General features: G+C 43.2%; 1 protein-coding gene across 2 annotated transcripts in view; it reads left to right on the top strand.

Annotated features, from left to right (window-relative positions):
• The window catches only part of arl3b (ADP ribosylation factor like GTPase 3b), a 30,981-nt gene extending 22,743 nt beyond the window's left edge, over positions 1-8,238 (top strand). For both annotated transcript variants that reach the window (XM_072479581.1, XM_072479580.1), the window contains exons 4-6: positions 1,113-1,163; positions 4,113-4,298; positions 7,836-8,238. In XM_072479581.1, coding sequence (XP_072335682.1) covers positions 1,113-1,163; positions 4,113-4,298; positions 7,836-7,883 — 285 coding nt within the window. In that variant the 3' untranslated portion in view covers positions 7,884-8,238. The remainder of the gene's footprint in view (positions 1-1,112; positions 1,164-4,112; positions 4,299-7,835) is intronic.
• Positions 8,239-16,268: the final 8,030 nt, after the last annotated feature.

Genomic DNA, 16,268 nt, shown 5'->3' with positions numbered 1-16,268 from the left:
TCAAGCGGGTAGTTTTGTTATGGATATGTCAAGTTTCTTGAGTGTTGTTGGAGGTGCACTCATCCAGGCAAGTGGAGAGTATTCCATCACACTCCTGATTTGTGTCTCGTAGATTGTGGACAGGCTTTGGGGCATTAGGAGGTGAATTACTCTTCACAGAATTCCCAGCCTCTGACCACAGTATTTATACGGCTAGTCCAGTTCAGTTAATGGTAAACCCCTGAATGTTAGATAGTGTGAGATTCAGCAGTGGTAATGCCATTGAATGACAAGGGCAGGTTGTTAGGCTAGTACTGCTGTAATGTCCGTATCAAGTGGAATGCAACTGTCAAATAAAAGCAGTCTCAATAATGATTAAAACTCAAAGCAAACATGGGGAGAACATGCAGACTCGACACAGACAGTGACCCAAGCCAGGAATCGAACCTGGGACCCTGGTGCTGTGAAACAGCAGTGCTGAGCACTGCTACCATGCCACCCTTACGAGTGACATCAAGAATTAATCGAGTACCATAACCGTACCATATATAATTGAAGTTTTCTGCGCACCGTTTTGTTTCATTCATGACAGTGGTCCGTTGCTATGTCTGATCAACAGGCTTAATACAGTATATGTTTCCAACTCAACTCAACCATGTGTGCAAAACCTTCTAACCTCCAAAGCGTGGCCATGGAGCAAACAATTAAAATTGACTGTATTGATAGGAGCACTGCTGAAATGTCGACTTGTCTGTTCTCTCCACAAATTTGCCGAATGTTTCCAGCATTTTCTGTTTCTGTTTCCCCACATATGCAACATTTTGTGTTTGTGTGGGAGAGCAGTATTGATTCTGCTTTTATTTTTGGTGTAAAAATGATTCCACCTCTTGCCATAATTAGGATCTTGATATTCTGTTATGAATATCTTTTTTGCTTTTGATTCAATTGCGACCTGTAGCAGTCAGGGCAATAATTGAATTTTCTCACCCTGGTCTAAACCGGGCAACACATCATTTTGTTCAAACCACCATTGGAATAGCTACTCTCCGGTTTGAGTTGCATTATGCGGGACTTTTCCTTGTTTTTGCAATGGGTCTTTTCTGTCCTGTAAATCAATTTCAATTTTCTTCCAGATCTACGTCATTGACAGTGCAGACCGAAAAAGGTTTGAAGAAACGGGGCAGGTGAATGACTTTATGTTTCCTCCTGAAGTCGTACACGCACAGCTGCATCAATCCATGGCATGGCACACATTTACTCTACAATAGACCTTTTTATTTTACCATAACCAACTCCCAAAAGCAGGTTTTAACAAATAAAAATGAAGTTGGGGATTCACGAGTGAGTTCAGAAGCGCACAAATGCAAAAGTTTTTTTTAGAATCAATACATTGACCAAACTATTCATCACTTGTCTCAATAACTCCGCCTTTGGCACAGTGTCAGTTTTTGCCTAATTATTTTTGTGAAGCACCTTCGGACATTTTTCCACATTAATGTAATTATATGGATGAAGGTCAGTAGAATTTGTACACTAAATTAAAGGATGGTGCAGTTATTTCAGCTTAGCGATATAATGAGGGGTAAGGATATATCAAACAGCACTTCTCGAAGCTTGGGAAGAACAGGCTGAAAAATGTCAGACGTTAAGTGGCAATGTACGGTTTTGGAAGCTGAAGGTTCAACTGTTGTATGGTAAAATTTATCATAATGTATGCACAGTCATTAGGGCCGCAATTTAGTGGGAGATTCCTGTAATGTCCACTAAAATGAGCGCAAAAACGCAGATCTCAATGGCAAGATTTGAGTATCTCTTCTCTCCCCCCCCCCCCCCCCCAATCGATGATTTAACCAGGTTCACATACTTTTAACTAAGTTATAATGCCATTAGGATGTTCGCCAACGACATATCGCCTCCACCCACCCCTTGCCGACGTGATGCCATGCAGGGTGCAGATGTGCCTGTAGCCCCTGGGGGGTTGAGAGACATGCCCTGGCATTGCTCCATTGGGAGAGTTGCCCTCCTCCATTGAGGGGAGAAGTTCCTCTTATCGATGGGGGGTTGCCCTTATCTGCTGGGAGCTCAATGTTCATGTTGGTGGGGGCAGCACGGTAGCACAAGTGGATAGCACTGTGGCTTCACAGCGCCAGGGTCCGAGGTTTGATTCCCTGCTGGGTCACTGTCTGTGCGGAGTCTGCACGTTCTCCCCGTGTCTGCGTGGGTTTCCTCCGGGTGCTCTGGTTTCCTCCCACAGTCCAAAGACGTGCAGGTTAGGTGGATTGGCCATGATAAATTGCCCTTAGTGACGAAAAAGGTTAGGAGGGGTTATTGGGTTACGGGGATAGGATGGAATTGAGGGCTTAAGTGGGTCGGTGCAGACTTGATAGGCCGAATGGCCTCCTTCTGCACTGTATGTTCTATGTTAAACTTTGAGATTGGGGCACTGTTTAGAAATAGCATCACAATCTAAGATTCCCAGCACTGCTGTCTCTTTTCGGTCCCAGCTGGCCATGTCAACCAAGCCAGCCATTTGAAATTGAAGAAACTGCCGTTAGATCTGGCGGGAAAACCCCACTGTGAAACCTGATCCAGCACTCTGCCAATTTTGGGGAAGATTGCAACCTAGGTGCCCCAGCTAAGAAAATAAATTGGTCTTTCAATTTATCACTCCATTCATAGAATCATAGAATTTACAGTGCAGCAGGAGGCTATTCGGCCCATCGAGTCAGCACTGGCCCTTTCTCGAGCCCACGTATCTACCCTATTTCAGTAACTGCCACTTAACCTTTTTTGGACACTAAGGGCAATTTAGCATGACCAATCCACCTAACCCGCACATCATTGGACTGTGGGAGGAAACCGGAGCACCCGGAGGAAACCCACGTAGACACGGGGAGAACGTGCAAACTCCGCACAGACAGTGACCCAAGCCACAAATCGAACCAGGGACCCTGGCGCTGTGAAGCAACTGTGCTAACCACTATGCTACCGTGCTGCCCACTCTATAGCTAATGTAGGAAAATGTCAAGTTATGCACTTCGGTAGGAAGAATAAAGGAGCTGAATATTTTTTAAATGGCGCAAGACTGCAGAAAACTGCACAGGGATCTGGGGATCTTCGTGCATAAATCACAAAAGCTAGCTTGCAAGTTCAGGTAATTGGGAAGGCAAATGGAATGTTGGCTATTATTTTAAAGGAAGGGGAATGCAGGATAAAAATAGAGAAATCTTTCGGAAACTATGCAAAGCACCAGTTAGATCACACCTGCAATACTGTGAACAGTTTGGTCCCCTTATCTAAGGAAAGATAAAGTGGCATTCGAGGCAGTCCAAAGAAGGTTCGCCACGTTGATCCTGGGTATGGAGGGATTTTCTTTTGAGGAGAGCTTGAGCAGAATGGCCCTGTACTCACTGGAATTTAGAAGAATGAGAGGTGACCTTTTTGCAACATAAAAGATTCTCATGGAGGCTGTACGGGATAGATGCTAAGCGTTTGATTCCCCTTGTGGGAGAGTCTAACAACATGGGGCATAATCTCAGTAAGGGTTGCCCATTTAAATCAGATGAGGAGGAATTTCTTTTCTGAGGGTAATGAATGTGTGGAGATCTTTTACCGCAGAGAGCTATGGAGGATGGGTTGTTAAAAATGTACATGGCTGAGATGGACAGATTTTCAATCAATAAAGGAATCAAGGCTCATGGGGATAAGGTGGAGCTAAGGATTACTTCAGATCAGCCAAGATCTCATTGAATGGTGGAGCAGACTTGATAGGCTGAGGGGCCTACTTCAGCTACTACGTCTTATGGTCTTATCTGCTGCACCATAACTCATCCGGGATTTAGAATTTCTTGAATGTCTTGTAATTGATTAATTTAAAGGCAACAAGTGTGAGGTGAATACTGAAAAGGAGTGCTGTTGTGAGATTTTAAAGTGGGAGACTGCAAAATGCCTTCTGCTTTGCCATAGCAATGGGATTCCTGGCACTTTGGAATATCAGGAACATAACGACCAATTTAACGTGCTGCAGCTTTTTAGTTTCGGAGCACCTTCATTGTGGAGAACGGTAGATTCCAGTTTCATCAGCATCTCCACTAAAGGATCAGTGTAATATTTTCATTTGAATATGCTTTCAGGAGCTTGCTGAGCTGCTGGATGAAGAAAAGCTGAGTGCTGTCCCTGTTCTCGTGTTTGCAAACAAGCAGGACTTGCTCACAGCGGCTCCAGCCTCTGAGATAGCTGAGGGATTGAATCTGCACACAATTCGTGACCGTGTCTGGCAAATCCAGTCTTGCTCTGCGCTCACAGGAGAGGGTGTACAGGTAAGCTGCTCTCATCAGTTTTTTGTATCGAGAAAGAATGCAATTATTTTACGGCATACATTGTATCGTGATTTCCTTTAATCTTGGATTATGGTGACAGGTCAATGATGGCTTTTTGAAGATAATCAGGGTAGTTTAGAAGGGTTGTTAGCATTCTGATATTTTTCAGATTTAAGTAGTATTAATGCTAATAAATAACAAAATACTAAACAAAATACGTTAGTTTTCCTGGCAATCAACAGTTGATTGTAATTCAGTTAAGATTACAGTGATTTACAATTCGGTTCCATATCATCATAAGTAGATTGTCATTTCTATGCCATCATAGTCAGTGGGGGGGAAAGCACTTGACATGCATTAAAACAGTTGTGTAGTATCGCCAGCAATATATACTGTGTAAGTAGTTCACATAATTGTTATAAATTGAGGTCTGCATCTTTGAATTGATATTTCACCCCTTGAGATTCCAGTGTTTGATTCATTCCATGGAGTCCATTGCATTGAAGAGATGGAAAGAAAATCCCTATTTTTATCCTCTTGTTTAATCCCTAGTTGTCCTCATGTCTGTAATTTTTACAAGCCCCATCAATAGACAGCTTCATCCAGGTCTCTGTGAAGCATTTTGGCAAAGAGATGGGTGAAATAGAATGCTGACATCTTCCTTCAAGAATTTTCCTTGCAATCATGGATTTAGGCATCGCTGGCAATGCCAACATTTGTTACCGACCCATATTTTGCCTTGAGAAGGTCATTGTGAGCCACTTCCTTGCACTGCTCCAGTTGCTCCCACAGTGCTGTTAGGCGGGGAGCTCCAGAATTTTGACCCAACAGCAGTGACAAAATGACAATATATTTCCAATTCAGAATGGCGTGTGGGTGGCCTGGTGGCGCAGTGATTAGCACTGCTGCTTCACGGCGCCGGGGACCCAGGTTCGATCCCAGCCCCGGGTCACTGTCCGTGTGGAGTTTGCACATTCTCCCCGTGTCTGCGTGGGTCTCGCCCCCACAACCCAAAGATGTGCAGTGTAGGTGGATTGGCCATGCTAAATTGCCACTTAATTGGAAAAGAATTGGGTACTCCAAATTTTTTTTTTAAATTCAGAATGGTGTGAGACTGTGGTGTTCCCATGCATTTGTCCTTCTAGATGGTTATTGTCACACATTTGAGAGGTGATCTTGATGCCTTGATAGTTGCTGCATTGCCCATCAATGTTTCCCAAACATTTTCCTGACCTGACCCATTTAACGTCTTGGATTTTGTGTGACCCCAGAGTGACAGTTGGGTGTTAGTGAGTTGTTGAGGGGGTGGATGGTTTACTCGGGCTGAGGGGGTTCCAAACTATTCAGTTTGTCCAGGAAAATGCCACCATCCAGATTTTCACACTTAAAGCAGTGGGTTATAGCAGCAATCAGGCCTCTGAGAATAGACAATTACGTCACACTCACTGGCAGAAATATAGACATAGGCCCTTCAAGCCTGCTCCGCCGTTCAGGATCCCAGATGAGAACGCAACTATTTGCAATTTGTAAAACTATGAGTAAAGGTGACTGCATCACAGGAATGATAACACAGACCAATAGCTTTATAGATAAAAGTCACAACAGTTCTTCAGTAAAAGGAAAAACTTTAACTTACTCCCTACACGTGCCACTATATATTCCAAGTAAGCAAATCAATATAGTTCAAATACCACTTATAAATAAAGTTAAGAATTAGGCTCTCTCTAAGGGCAAATAAACCTTTCAGGAGCAAATTGGAAGACTTAAACCCTATGGCAAACTGCAACTGCAGACAGACCTGGCTCCTCCCCTTAATTACATAATCTGTATTCAAAGCATAAAACATTCTCCTGTCTCCACCCACGCCAGGACCAAATGCAGCATCTCTCATAAATGATCTACACCCCAGGGACCTCCAAACCAAAACAATATTCCATTAGCCACCCATCTATAAACAAGTAAATGTTTCTCAAATCTATAAGCAGAACACTCGCGCTGTAAAATCAAGGATTACCCCCCTTTATAACCCCTTAAGCACAGGTTTGGCAAACATACTGGCTTTAAGCATCTTAAATCTGTTTTATAATAACAGTTTGGCAACAAATTATAATATGTAACAATGTCTTTCATTCATCATATCGTGACTGATCATCCAGCACCGCAACCTTTTCCCACTTTCCGCCCATATCCTTTGATCCTTTTCGCCCCAAGAGCTATCTCTATCTCCTTGAAAACACAATACTTTGGCCTCAACTGCTTTTTGTGGTAGCAAATTCCACAGGCTCACCTAGGTGAAGAAATTTCATCTCATCTTAGTCTTAAATGGTCCACCCCATATCTTTAGACCGTGACCCCTGTTTCTTGACTTCCCCCGCCTCTGGGAACATCCTTCCTGCATCTACCCTGCTTAGTCCTGTTAGAATCTTATAAGTTTCTATGAGATCCCCCCTCATTCTTCTAAACTCCAGAGAATACAATCCTCACCGACTCAGTCTCTCCTCATACATCAGTCCCGCCATCCCAGGAATCCGTCTGGTAAACCTCCGCCGCACTCCCTCCACAGCAAGAACAACCTTCCTCAGATAAGGAGACCAAAACTGCACACACTATTCCAGCTGTGGTCTCAACAATGTCCTGTATAATTGCAGCAAGTCATCCCTGCTCCTGCACTCTAGTCCTGCTATGAAGGCCATTTGCCTTCTTTACTGCCTGCTGCACCTGCTTGGTTACCTTCAGCAATTGATGTACAAGGACACCCAGCTCTCATTGCACATTCCAAAAGGAAGACAAACATTCAAAGCAGCCTTGCAGCTGTCAAAACACAGTCTGAGCCCCACAGCCATTTTTGCCTTGGTGCTCATGGCCTCAGAATCCCCTCCATTGTGCTGGCTCGTAGCTCCGTGTAGGCGAAACCCTTTCTCTCTGCAGTCATTTCCATTTTTCTCACCAGCCCACCTCTCAATCATTTATCTTGTACTTGGGCCAGAGGAATCCCTTTTATTGCATGCCCAGAATTTCTAGACCTGTGGAGCAGAATTATTTAGACATGTGTCTTGCACACCAAAACCTCAATCTGCTTTAGGACATTGCCATCATTGAAGGCAGATCAAAGTGCTTTTCTGCCCCCCCTCCCTTATCCGTATGGTCCTGATAGACTGTCTGGGCTGAGCACGCCATGGCCCAAGGGTTGATAGAAATGTCCAGTTGGAACATAGGCCATCTGCATCTTCCATTCAATACCTTTGAGATCTCGGCTATGCTAAGTTATTGTACTGCACTTTGGGTGGGGCACCAAGCATAGTGTTGGCCCATTATTCAAAATGGTGAGTCGGGCACATTGATTTGATTTATTGTCACATGTACCGAAGTACTGTGCAAAGTATTTTTCTGCGGCCGAGGAATGTACACAGTACGTACATTCCTCGGATACCCAATTGTCTGCCATCAGCACCTGTTGAGTAAATTGTATTTTGATTTAACACTCACCAATACCTGGTAACAGGTGTTAAATCGACTGTGTAATTTGATATTTTTCAGGATGGAATGAACTGGGTCTGCAAAAATATCCATGCAAAGAAGAAATGAACCACATCCAAGTGCAAAAGAGGGAACCAGATACACCATTCCTAGCTTGATGACACTAATTAATTGTTCCTGACCAATATCTTCATTACCATTCACAGGTTTAGCTATGTACCAAGGAGAAACCTGGGAGTACCGTTGCCCCAATACACTACCTGAATTTCCACAACCTTTTTATAAATACTGTACTTGTTCTGTAAATGTTGCTATGATACATCAATTTGTGCGTTTTTTGCACTATCCTTCTGGACATAGTGTGCTGCAAAGTGCATGGACTGATGTGCAATAATAACTCTTGTGGAACATGCCTTTTTTCTTTTTGCTGGAAAGTTTAAAAAATAAATTGTAATTCTCATGATTGGGTATGTGTTTCTCTCATCCAGATTAGTGTTTCTTTTTATAAAACCTATCTCTCTTTCCCCTCCTTTTGTAGAGCTGAACCAGTCTCCTGTATTTTAAATTATACTGACTTGTATGCCCTTTTACGGAGGGCACCCATCCATCTCAATGTGTACAGTTAAATATATATTTTCTTAATTAGAACTGGAATGAATTACTGCCGTCGCTCCCAATGGAAATATTTTGCTTTTCTTTCCTACACCCTCATGGATGAAAAAGGTCCTGGTGCATCATTGCTCCAAACCTTTTAAGCTGTCACTAATTCTGGAGGTACAGGAGAGATGGGAGTGAGTGGATGTAATTCAGACTGATTTTGCAGGTACCCTGCTAATAAACTGAACCCAGAAGTATAGCCGTGAAATTTACCGAAAGGTCTGTTACAAGCTTTGATGAATCACAAACTAGCCCAACATTATAGACAAGTGCTTGGACCAAGAATGGATGCAACTGATGAGTTGCCTCAGTTGTCACTTATTTCATCTGCAAATTTTTCTCATAATAAAATTCATTTACCGTGGACTCATTTTTACTCCTAGGTGGGAGTGTGGCAAAGCCAGCGGCCGGTCCGTCTAGGATTGGTAGCAGGGAGATTTGGCAGATTATAGGGGCTGGGCCTCTTTAATTGTCGACTTTGCAACAAAAAGGTTTGGTGGCCGCAGGAAACAGTTGCTTAGTTAAAATTAAATGGTGGGGGCCACTTTCAGGCGAGGTACTCCAGGAGGGCAAATCCCAATCTTGAGACCCCCAATGTTTCCACTAGGAAGGAGGTAGTTGAACCTGATCCCTGTGTTTCACTGTATGACCGTTCTAATTGTTGGTTGTTCTGTTAATGCAGTTATCTCTTATGTTTTGACAGATTCCTTAACTATTTATTTGCTATAATTTTGACCATAGTTTTGATTGGATGAGCCATGTTCAGTGTACATACAGTGTCCTGAATAATTTCAATAGGTTAAAGCTGGTTTCTTTAAATGCAGTAGGTTGAGTGACAATTAGCTTGCTTGAACTGTAAAATATTGTTAGACCTTGTATTGTAAATGACGGCGATTGGGGGAACCGGCTTTTTACATCAGAGTAAAAAACACAAGGGATCAAGCCTTTGCAAACAGCAGACAGCCTGACTGCAAACCATGATTTAGGTTATTGGCGATATTAGTACACTGATGTGCACACTTTTGATGGGAAAAGGCATATCTCTGGATATAATTACAGTTGGGTTGAATAAAATGCAAGTTTAGTTTGCAGCAGTTACCTGATGCACATCTTTGCCAGAGCTTTATTGATAAAGTTTTTGGATTTTAATTTCTAGCTTAACTTGCTTCCCACTCAATCCTAGTCAGCAAGGATATCCTGTTTGTTGGCTACACGCTAAGTTACACTATATATTCACAAAACCTTTTAAAATTGTACTGAAGACTAACAAAATCTAAACTGAACTGTACAGCATTAGCCATAAGCTATCTAGAAAGTGGTTCCTAGTCTGTCATAACATTACCCATTGAAGCACTCACCAAAGGTTTTGTGGCTTCATCATGCAGATTTGTTCTGACTTCAGTATATTCCTGTGGCAGCATGGTTTCTTTCAAGGAAGCCAAGTTGGCACTCAATCCCCCAAATTCACGGCCTGTTATAATTTCACAGTGCTGATGAAGTCTGAGATTGTGCCAGAAAATATCCTAGTTTTATTTTTGTTCTGTGGGACAACTATTGATATTACAGATGATTCCGTAGCCTACAGCAGGTGTTGTAGCCAGAGTGGAGCCTAGCTTAAGTTTTCATTCTGATATAGGTGATCAAACGAGCGCGCGTGTGTGTGGTTCCTTTCCAGTATTAAGGTTTTTTTTAATGGTTTAAAAGATTAAAAATTGTTCCCATTGATGTAATACACTTAAATAATAGATGTGAAATAAACTTCTTTGATTTCCTTGGTTATGAAGTAAATTAGGCTTCACCTTTCTTCATTCGATCTCTCTAGCCATGTTACTTCTCGTGGTGCTTTACATATCACCAGTGTGCTGTTTTGCCCTCGTCTTTACTGTTTTCAAGCTCAGGTGCATTCCTTTCCACCACAATTTCAGGGTCTTGTATTACAAAGATGTATCTTGTTCTTAACTATTTATTTCACTACGAGTGAATATTCTTTACAGAATGCACAAATATTTTCTTTGCTATTGGTAGCATAGTTGCTTTTCCTAAATACTTAAAAGTTTGACAAAAAAATAATTCTAGGAAGAATCTTTCCTCCATTTCATTGACTAGGCTTTTAGTTTGTGGGAAATTTGTATTTACATAAAGGAGCTGTGTATCCCTTCCAAAAATGTAACATTTGCTGTGACAGTGGGTGCATGTTTGAACCAAACTTTTTGATGGTGGAGGATTCTCGAAGGAATGGGACTACTTGGTGCCAGTAATTGGCCACTCCTGTCTGGTTAAGAGTAATGACACTAAAACCAATAGATATGACCCAATAATCATCCATGTGCCTGACATGCTAGGCTGGATTGTAGTATGCTGACGAGCTTGTCGTTAAAGTCTGAAGACCTATATCTTGACGATGTTTCTGAATAAACTATAAAATTCATACAACTTTTCTCTGTTGTCAGCAATAACTTGATGCAGCCCTTGATACCTGAGCTGTCTGGATTAAGATTTAGTCTGCACATTTTGGAAATCTGAAAATCTGAAAACAAAACAAAAATGGGAAGTGAACAACAAGGTCAGACAGCAACAAGGGAAAGGTAGGTTGGATATATTCCCGTAGCGGGAAGGCCCCGAATACTCAACCTTTTCCCTCGCCTGAGATGTGGTGACCCTCAGGTTAAATCACCACCAATCAGCTCTTCTCCCCCCCCCCCCCCCCACCCCCCCTCCAAGGGGAAAGCAGCCTATGGTCCTCTGGGACTATGGTGACTTTTATCATTAGAGGATATCTTTTTTCTGGTAACTGTGTTGCTGTACATTTGTAGTATTTTTTGAACGAGTAAAACTAATGCGTGACTGCTGATATTTATCTGTCCACAAACATTTCACTTCTAAATTCATAGGAAGACGCTTTGAAGGACCGATTGCCATTTTAGTCTATGCTTGTGTGGTCTTGGAGTTGCTTGAGTTTCTAAAGTTAATCACAATTAAAGTGACACATAACCAAACGTTTACCCTCATTGTATTTAAATAATTTATTTAGCATCTATCTTGCAGAAATATCTATAAAACATTTTCCGTATTACAGGATTCACAGACTTGTTGAAGCCAGTTAGTGTGGTCTAAACAGTTAAGCTTGTTGAAAAGGAACATAAGGTAGCCTTGGTTTAATTTGGTGGTGAAAGAGAATCTGTACCAGTGACCTGTTACATTAGTTAAGGTTCTGGTATGCAGTGATTATTCTTAACTATGCTCATGGAAAATGAAGCCATCTCAATTTAGGGAGGAAAAAAGTTCTCAACACCTTAGTAGCTAAAACCAACTTTGGTTCAATACGGTTACAGATAGCACAGACAGCCATGTGGCAATAGACGGTCTGTTGGTCTCAGATTTCAAACTGGCAAAATGCTTCTTTTCTGCCCTTTTGGGATTTTTATGGAGTTACACATTTGAATTCTTCTACCTAATCCCTCTGGCAGTAACACACTGCATTGGGTTAGATGAAACTCCATAGTTGTTGACAATCTCTGATCAATCTTCAAAGTCCAAGTTTTTGCTATAAACTCCGTATCACTGGTATAATCCTTTTCCATTTAAAGCCAATTGTCTACAATTTGCATTTGGGATTTTTGTCCATTCTGTTTGGTAAAGATGATACAAGAATAGGGTAGAAGGGTGAAGCAAGATTTTGAGGATTAAACTTCAAAGAGAATGATATAACATTTAATTTTGTTTATTGCCCGATGCATTCTCTAGGTGTTAATGTACTCCAATGATGTACAATATTACATTTCCAATCTAACTTGAATGGCATGCATTTTTATCAAGGGGTTCCTTCCCATTTCCTACTGCTATGCTTTTTTAAAAAGTATATGCTTGATAGTTAAGCTTATCCTGGAGTGCATGTGTTTTGTGTCAGTAAAGTGTAAATAATTGTGCACCTTTAACATGCAAGTCACCTTACATTCTTTATTTGGCTGTAGACATTCTTGTCTGTGGTTTTAAGTTTATATTGTTATGGTGTTACAACTGTTTGCAGCTTTTATATTCATTAGTCGAGAAGCAAATAAAGATACTGGTATTTTGTCATAGTCCATACTGTATATGTAATTCAAATGCAGAATGTCTTGTTCATGAAATAAAGACTATTTAATAGAAATTAAATGAAATTGAATTGATTTATTTTCCCCCATCTCCTTCACCTGTCAAGCCTTCAATCAAGAAACTCAAGGTCGTGGTGCTGAGGCACAGAATGCAGTTCAGCACCATAGGTAGAAATAGTTGCTGAAAGAGGAATCTCCAATTTAATAATAAACTTTTCTTGCCCAGAAGAGCCTTTCCAGAAACAGGAGCTGGATGCAGGCTCTTTGGAGTGAGCTATGGATAGAGCCTTTAACACAAAACTCCCCAAGGTGCTTCACAGGAGAGTTACAGATCAGAACGTAACACTGAATCACATAAGGACAGATGACCAAAAGCTTGGTCAAAGAGGTAGGTTTTGAAAGGGGGGGGGGGGGGGGGTCTTACAGAAGCAAAGCGATTAAAAAGGTTTAGGGAGGGAATTCTTTAAGTAATGATGGGGAATAGTCTTTGTCACAGATTGGTAACTTGGCATCTTGGAGGCAACCGGGAATGTTGAAATGGATGGTTACATTTACACCTGGCTAGGTTATATGTACATGCATAGACAAAGCTCATCTGTAGTGCTTGGGAAAATTTGAAATTGCCACGTGCAATGTCCATTATATTTGCTTCACGGCTTAAGTTCATAAAAAAATTACTTAGTCCTAATTGACTCAATTTGTAAATGGGTAAGAATGCGGTCAATGCAAAGACAACAAACAATGAACAAATAGGAAAAGGGGAAAATGATATAGGTTAACATACTGCCAGCTGCCATCTTCCTTATTAACAGGATATTGGCACTCTATATTTCTAGTAAATACATTTTTATAGTCGCATAATTCATAAATAGGTTACTTATTCACAGCTGGATCTTTCATTTGAAATCATTCCAATATTTCTCTTTGCAACTCTGCATTGCACCTTCCACCAGCCCATTGAGTCTTTCATGCTGAATTTTTTTAACTTGCATCATTTCCCTGACTTAAGGAGGCTCTATTAAATAAGAAAAGTAGTTCCATTGATTTGTCTTACCACATGCTCACCACATCTCAAAGCATTAGTATGAGTTAATTATTTTTGAACTGTAGTTAGTAAATGCTGATTTACACGTCGCAGGGCCAGGTGAACTGCATACAAAATGAATGAACAGTTATTTTTGATAGTTGGTAGAAAGACGTGTTTGGGATGCAACCATGTACTAAAGGTCCTAACTGGCATGCTCTGGTCATGTGACCTGCCATGAGGCACGGGCTGGGGGCAGTCATGTTGCATTCTGTTCAAATGAAGATGTTGTGGACAGCACGGTGGCGCAGTGGGTTAGCACTGCTGCCTCACGGCACTGAGGTCCCAGGTTCGATCCCGGCTCTGGGTCACTGTCCATGTGGAGTTTGTACATTCTCCCCGTGTTTGCGTGGGTTTCGTCCCCAGAACCCAAAGATGTGCAGGCTAGGTGGATTGGCCATGCTAAATTGCCCCTTAATTGGAAAAAATGAATTGGGTACTCTAAATTTATATTTTTTTAAAATGAGGATATTGTACTAGAAGCACTTAACTCTGAGCTCATAACTGGATGTTGACCAGGAAGGACAAAGGAACCCCATGCTCTACAAATTGTGATTGGTCTATTAGTGTTTTTCAAAGTGGTGGTCGCAACCTGTGGGTGGGTTGTGGGATGGTTTAAGATGGGTGGCCAAAGAATGATCCCCAAAGATCACCGTATCATTTTTCCGTTTCACTCTCTGGGTAAATTTTCACTGCAGTACCGTGGATGACCACATGAGGCTGATGTCGAATCGGTGGATGTTCTTGCCTCGCTGGGCCACTGTTCCAGCCCCTGACACAGCCTCCAGCAGCAACTTCCACTTCCGATCAGCCAGGTTAGTCACCTGCAACTAAAACTGAAGAGTTTAAAAACAAAATCAAATCTCTTAAAATTTCTTTCCGGAAGCTACTCCTTCTGCACAGTTAAGTTTCCAGTAGTGAGGGCAGCACGGTGGCACAGTGGTTAGCACTGCTGCCTCACGGCGCCGAGGTCCCAGGTTTGATTCCGGCTCTGGGTCACTGTCCGTGTGGAGTTGGCACATTCTCCCCGTGTCTGCGTGGGTTTTGCCCCCACAACCCAAAGATGTGCAGGGTAGGTGGATTGGTCACATTAAATTGCCCTTTAATTGGAAAAATAAATTGGGTACTCTTATTAAAAAAAATTTTTAAAAAAAAATTTAATTCCAGTAGTGCGGGGCAGCACAGTGGTTAGCACTGCTGCCCCATGGAGCAGAGGACCACTTATTTTTCTCACCCATGCAGCATTACGATGGATATCAGATACAGGGCGCCGGGTGAAACTCCCAACTCCCGCGCCGGGAATGGTGGGGTCCCTGGCCGCGCATACACACGCCGATGACCTGCAGCGGTCGCGCCGTACAACATGGCGCCGGCTTGCGCAGACCTGACCCGCCATCACTCCCCCAGCTGTCGTGGAAGCCCTCTTTCCCCCCCCCCCCCCCCACCCCCCTCCCAGACAGCAGCACATATCCTGGCCCATCGAGGGCGGAGCATTGTGGGAGGGCCTGCCGATGACACACCAACGCCATTGCGATGGCGCGTGGCACGCGACACAATGACGCCATTTTGGATGGGGTGGAACATGGCTGACCGGCGTCAAACCAGCCCCGATTTGGCCATCGGAGTCAATTCTCCGCCCGATCGTTGATTACGATATCGCCGTCGGGCAATGGAGAATCCCACCCAAGTTGTTTTCATTACTAAGACAAATAGGAACTTGCAGGAAAAGGATAATAAACATGGTTTCTTAAAGCCCACCGATTTCTAGAATTTTGCCCCCATCTCACTTGCTGGACCCTCTGGTGCTCTTCTGATGCCACTGCCAGGTTCAGAGTGGGACTCTGATGCCACTGCCAGGTTCAGAGTGGGACTCTGATGCCACTGCCAGGTTCAGAGTGGGACTCTGATGCCACTGCCAGGTTCAGAGTGGGACTCTGATGCCACTGCCAGGTTCAGAGTGGGACTCTGATACCACTGCCAGGTTCAGAGTGGGACTCAGATACCACTGCCAGGTTCAGAGTGGGACTCAGATACCACTGCCAGGTTCAGAGTGGGACTCCGATGCCACTGCCAGGTTCAGAGTGGGACTCTGATACCACTGCCAGGTTCAGAGTGGGACTCCGATACCACTGCCAGGTTTAGAGTGGGACTCTGATACCACTGCCATGTTCAGAGTGGGACTCTGATACCACTGCCATGTTCAGAGTGGGACTCTGATACCACTGCCAGGTTCAGAGTGGGACTCTGATACCACTGCCAGGTTCAGAGTGGGACTCGGATACCACTGCCAGGTTCAGAGTGGGACTCGGATACCACTGCCAGGTTCAGAGTGGGACTCGGATACCACTGCCAGGTTCAGACTGGGACTCCGATACCACTGCCAGGTTCAGAGTGGGACTCGGATACCACTGCCAGGTTCAGAGTGGGACTCCGATACCACTGCCAGGTTCAGAGTGGGACTCTGATGCCACTGCCAGGTTCAGAGTGGGACTCTGATGCCACTGCCAGGTTCAGAGTGGGACTCGGATACCACTGCCAGGTTCAGAGTGGGACTCGGATACCACTGCCAGGTTCAGAGTGGGACTCGGATACCACTGCCAGGTTCAGACTGGGACTCCGATACCACTGCCAGGTTCAGAGTGGGACTCGGATACCACTGCC

Source organism: Scyliorhinus torazame, chromosome 16 (genome assembly GCF_047496885.1).
Source record: "Scyliorhinus torazame isolate Kashiwa2021f chromosome 16, sScyTor2.1, whole genome shotgun sequence".
NCBI lineage: Eukaryota > Metazoa > Chordata > Chondrichthyes > Carcharhiniformes > Scyliorhinidae > Scyliorhinus > Scyliorhinus torazame.
This window is presented reverse-complemented; position numbering and strand designations above follow the sequence as displayed.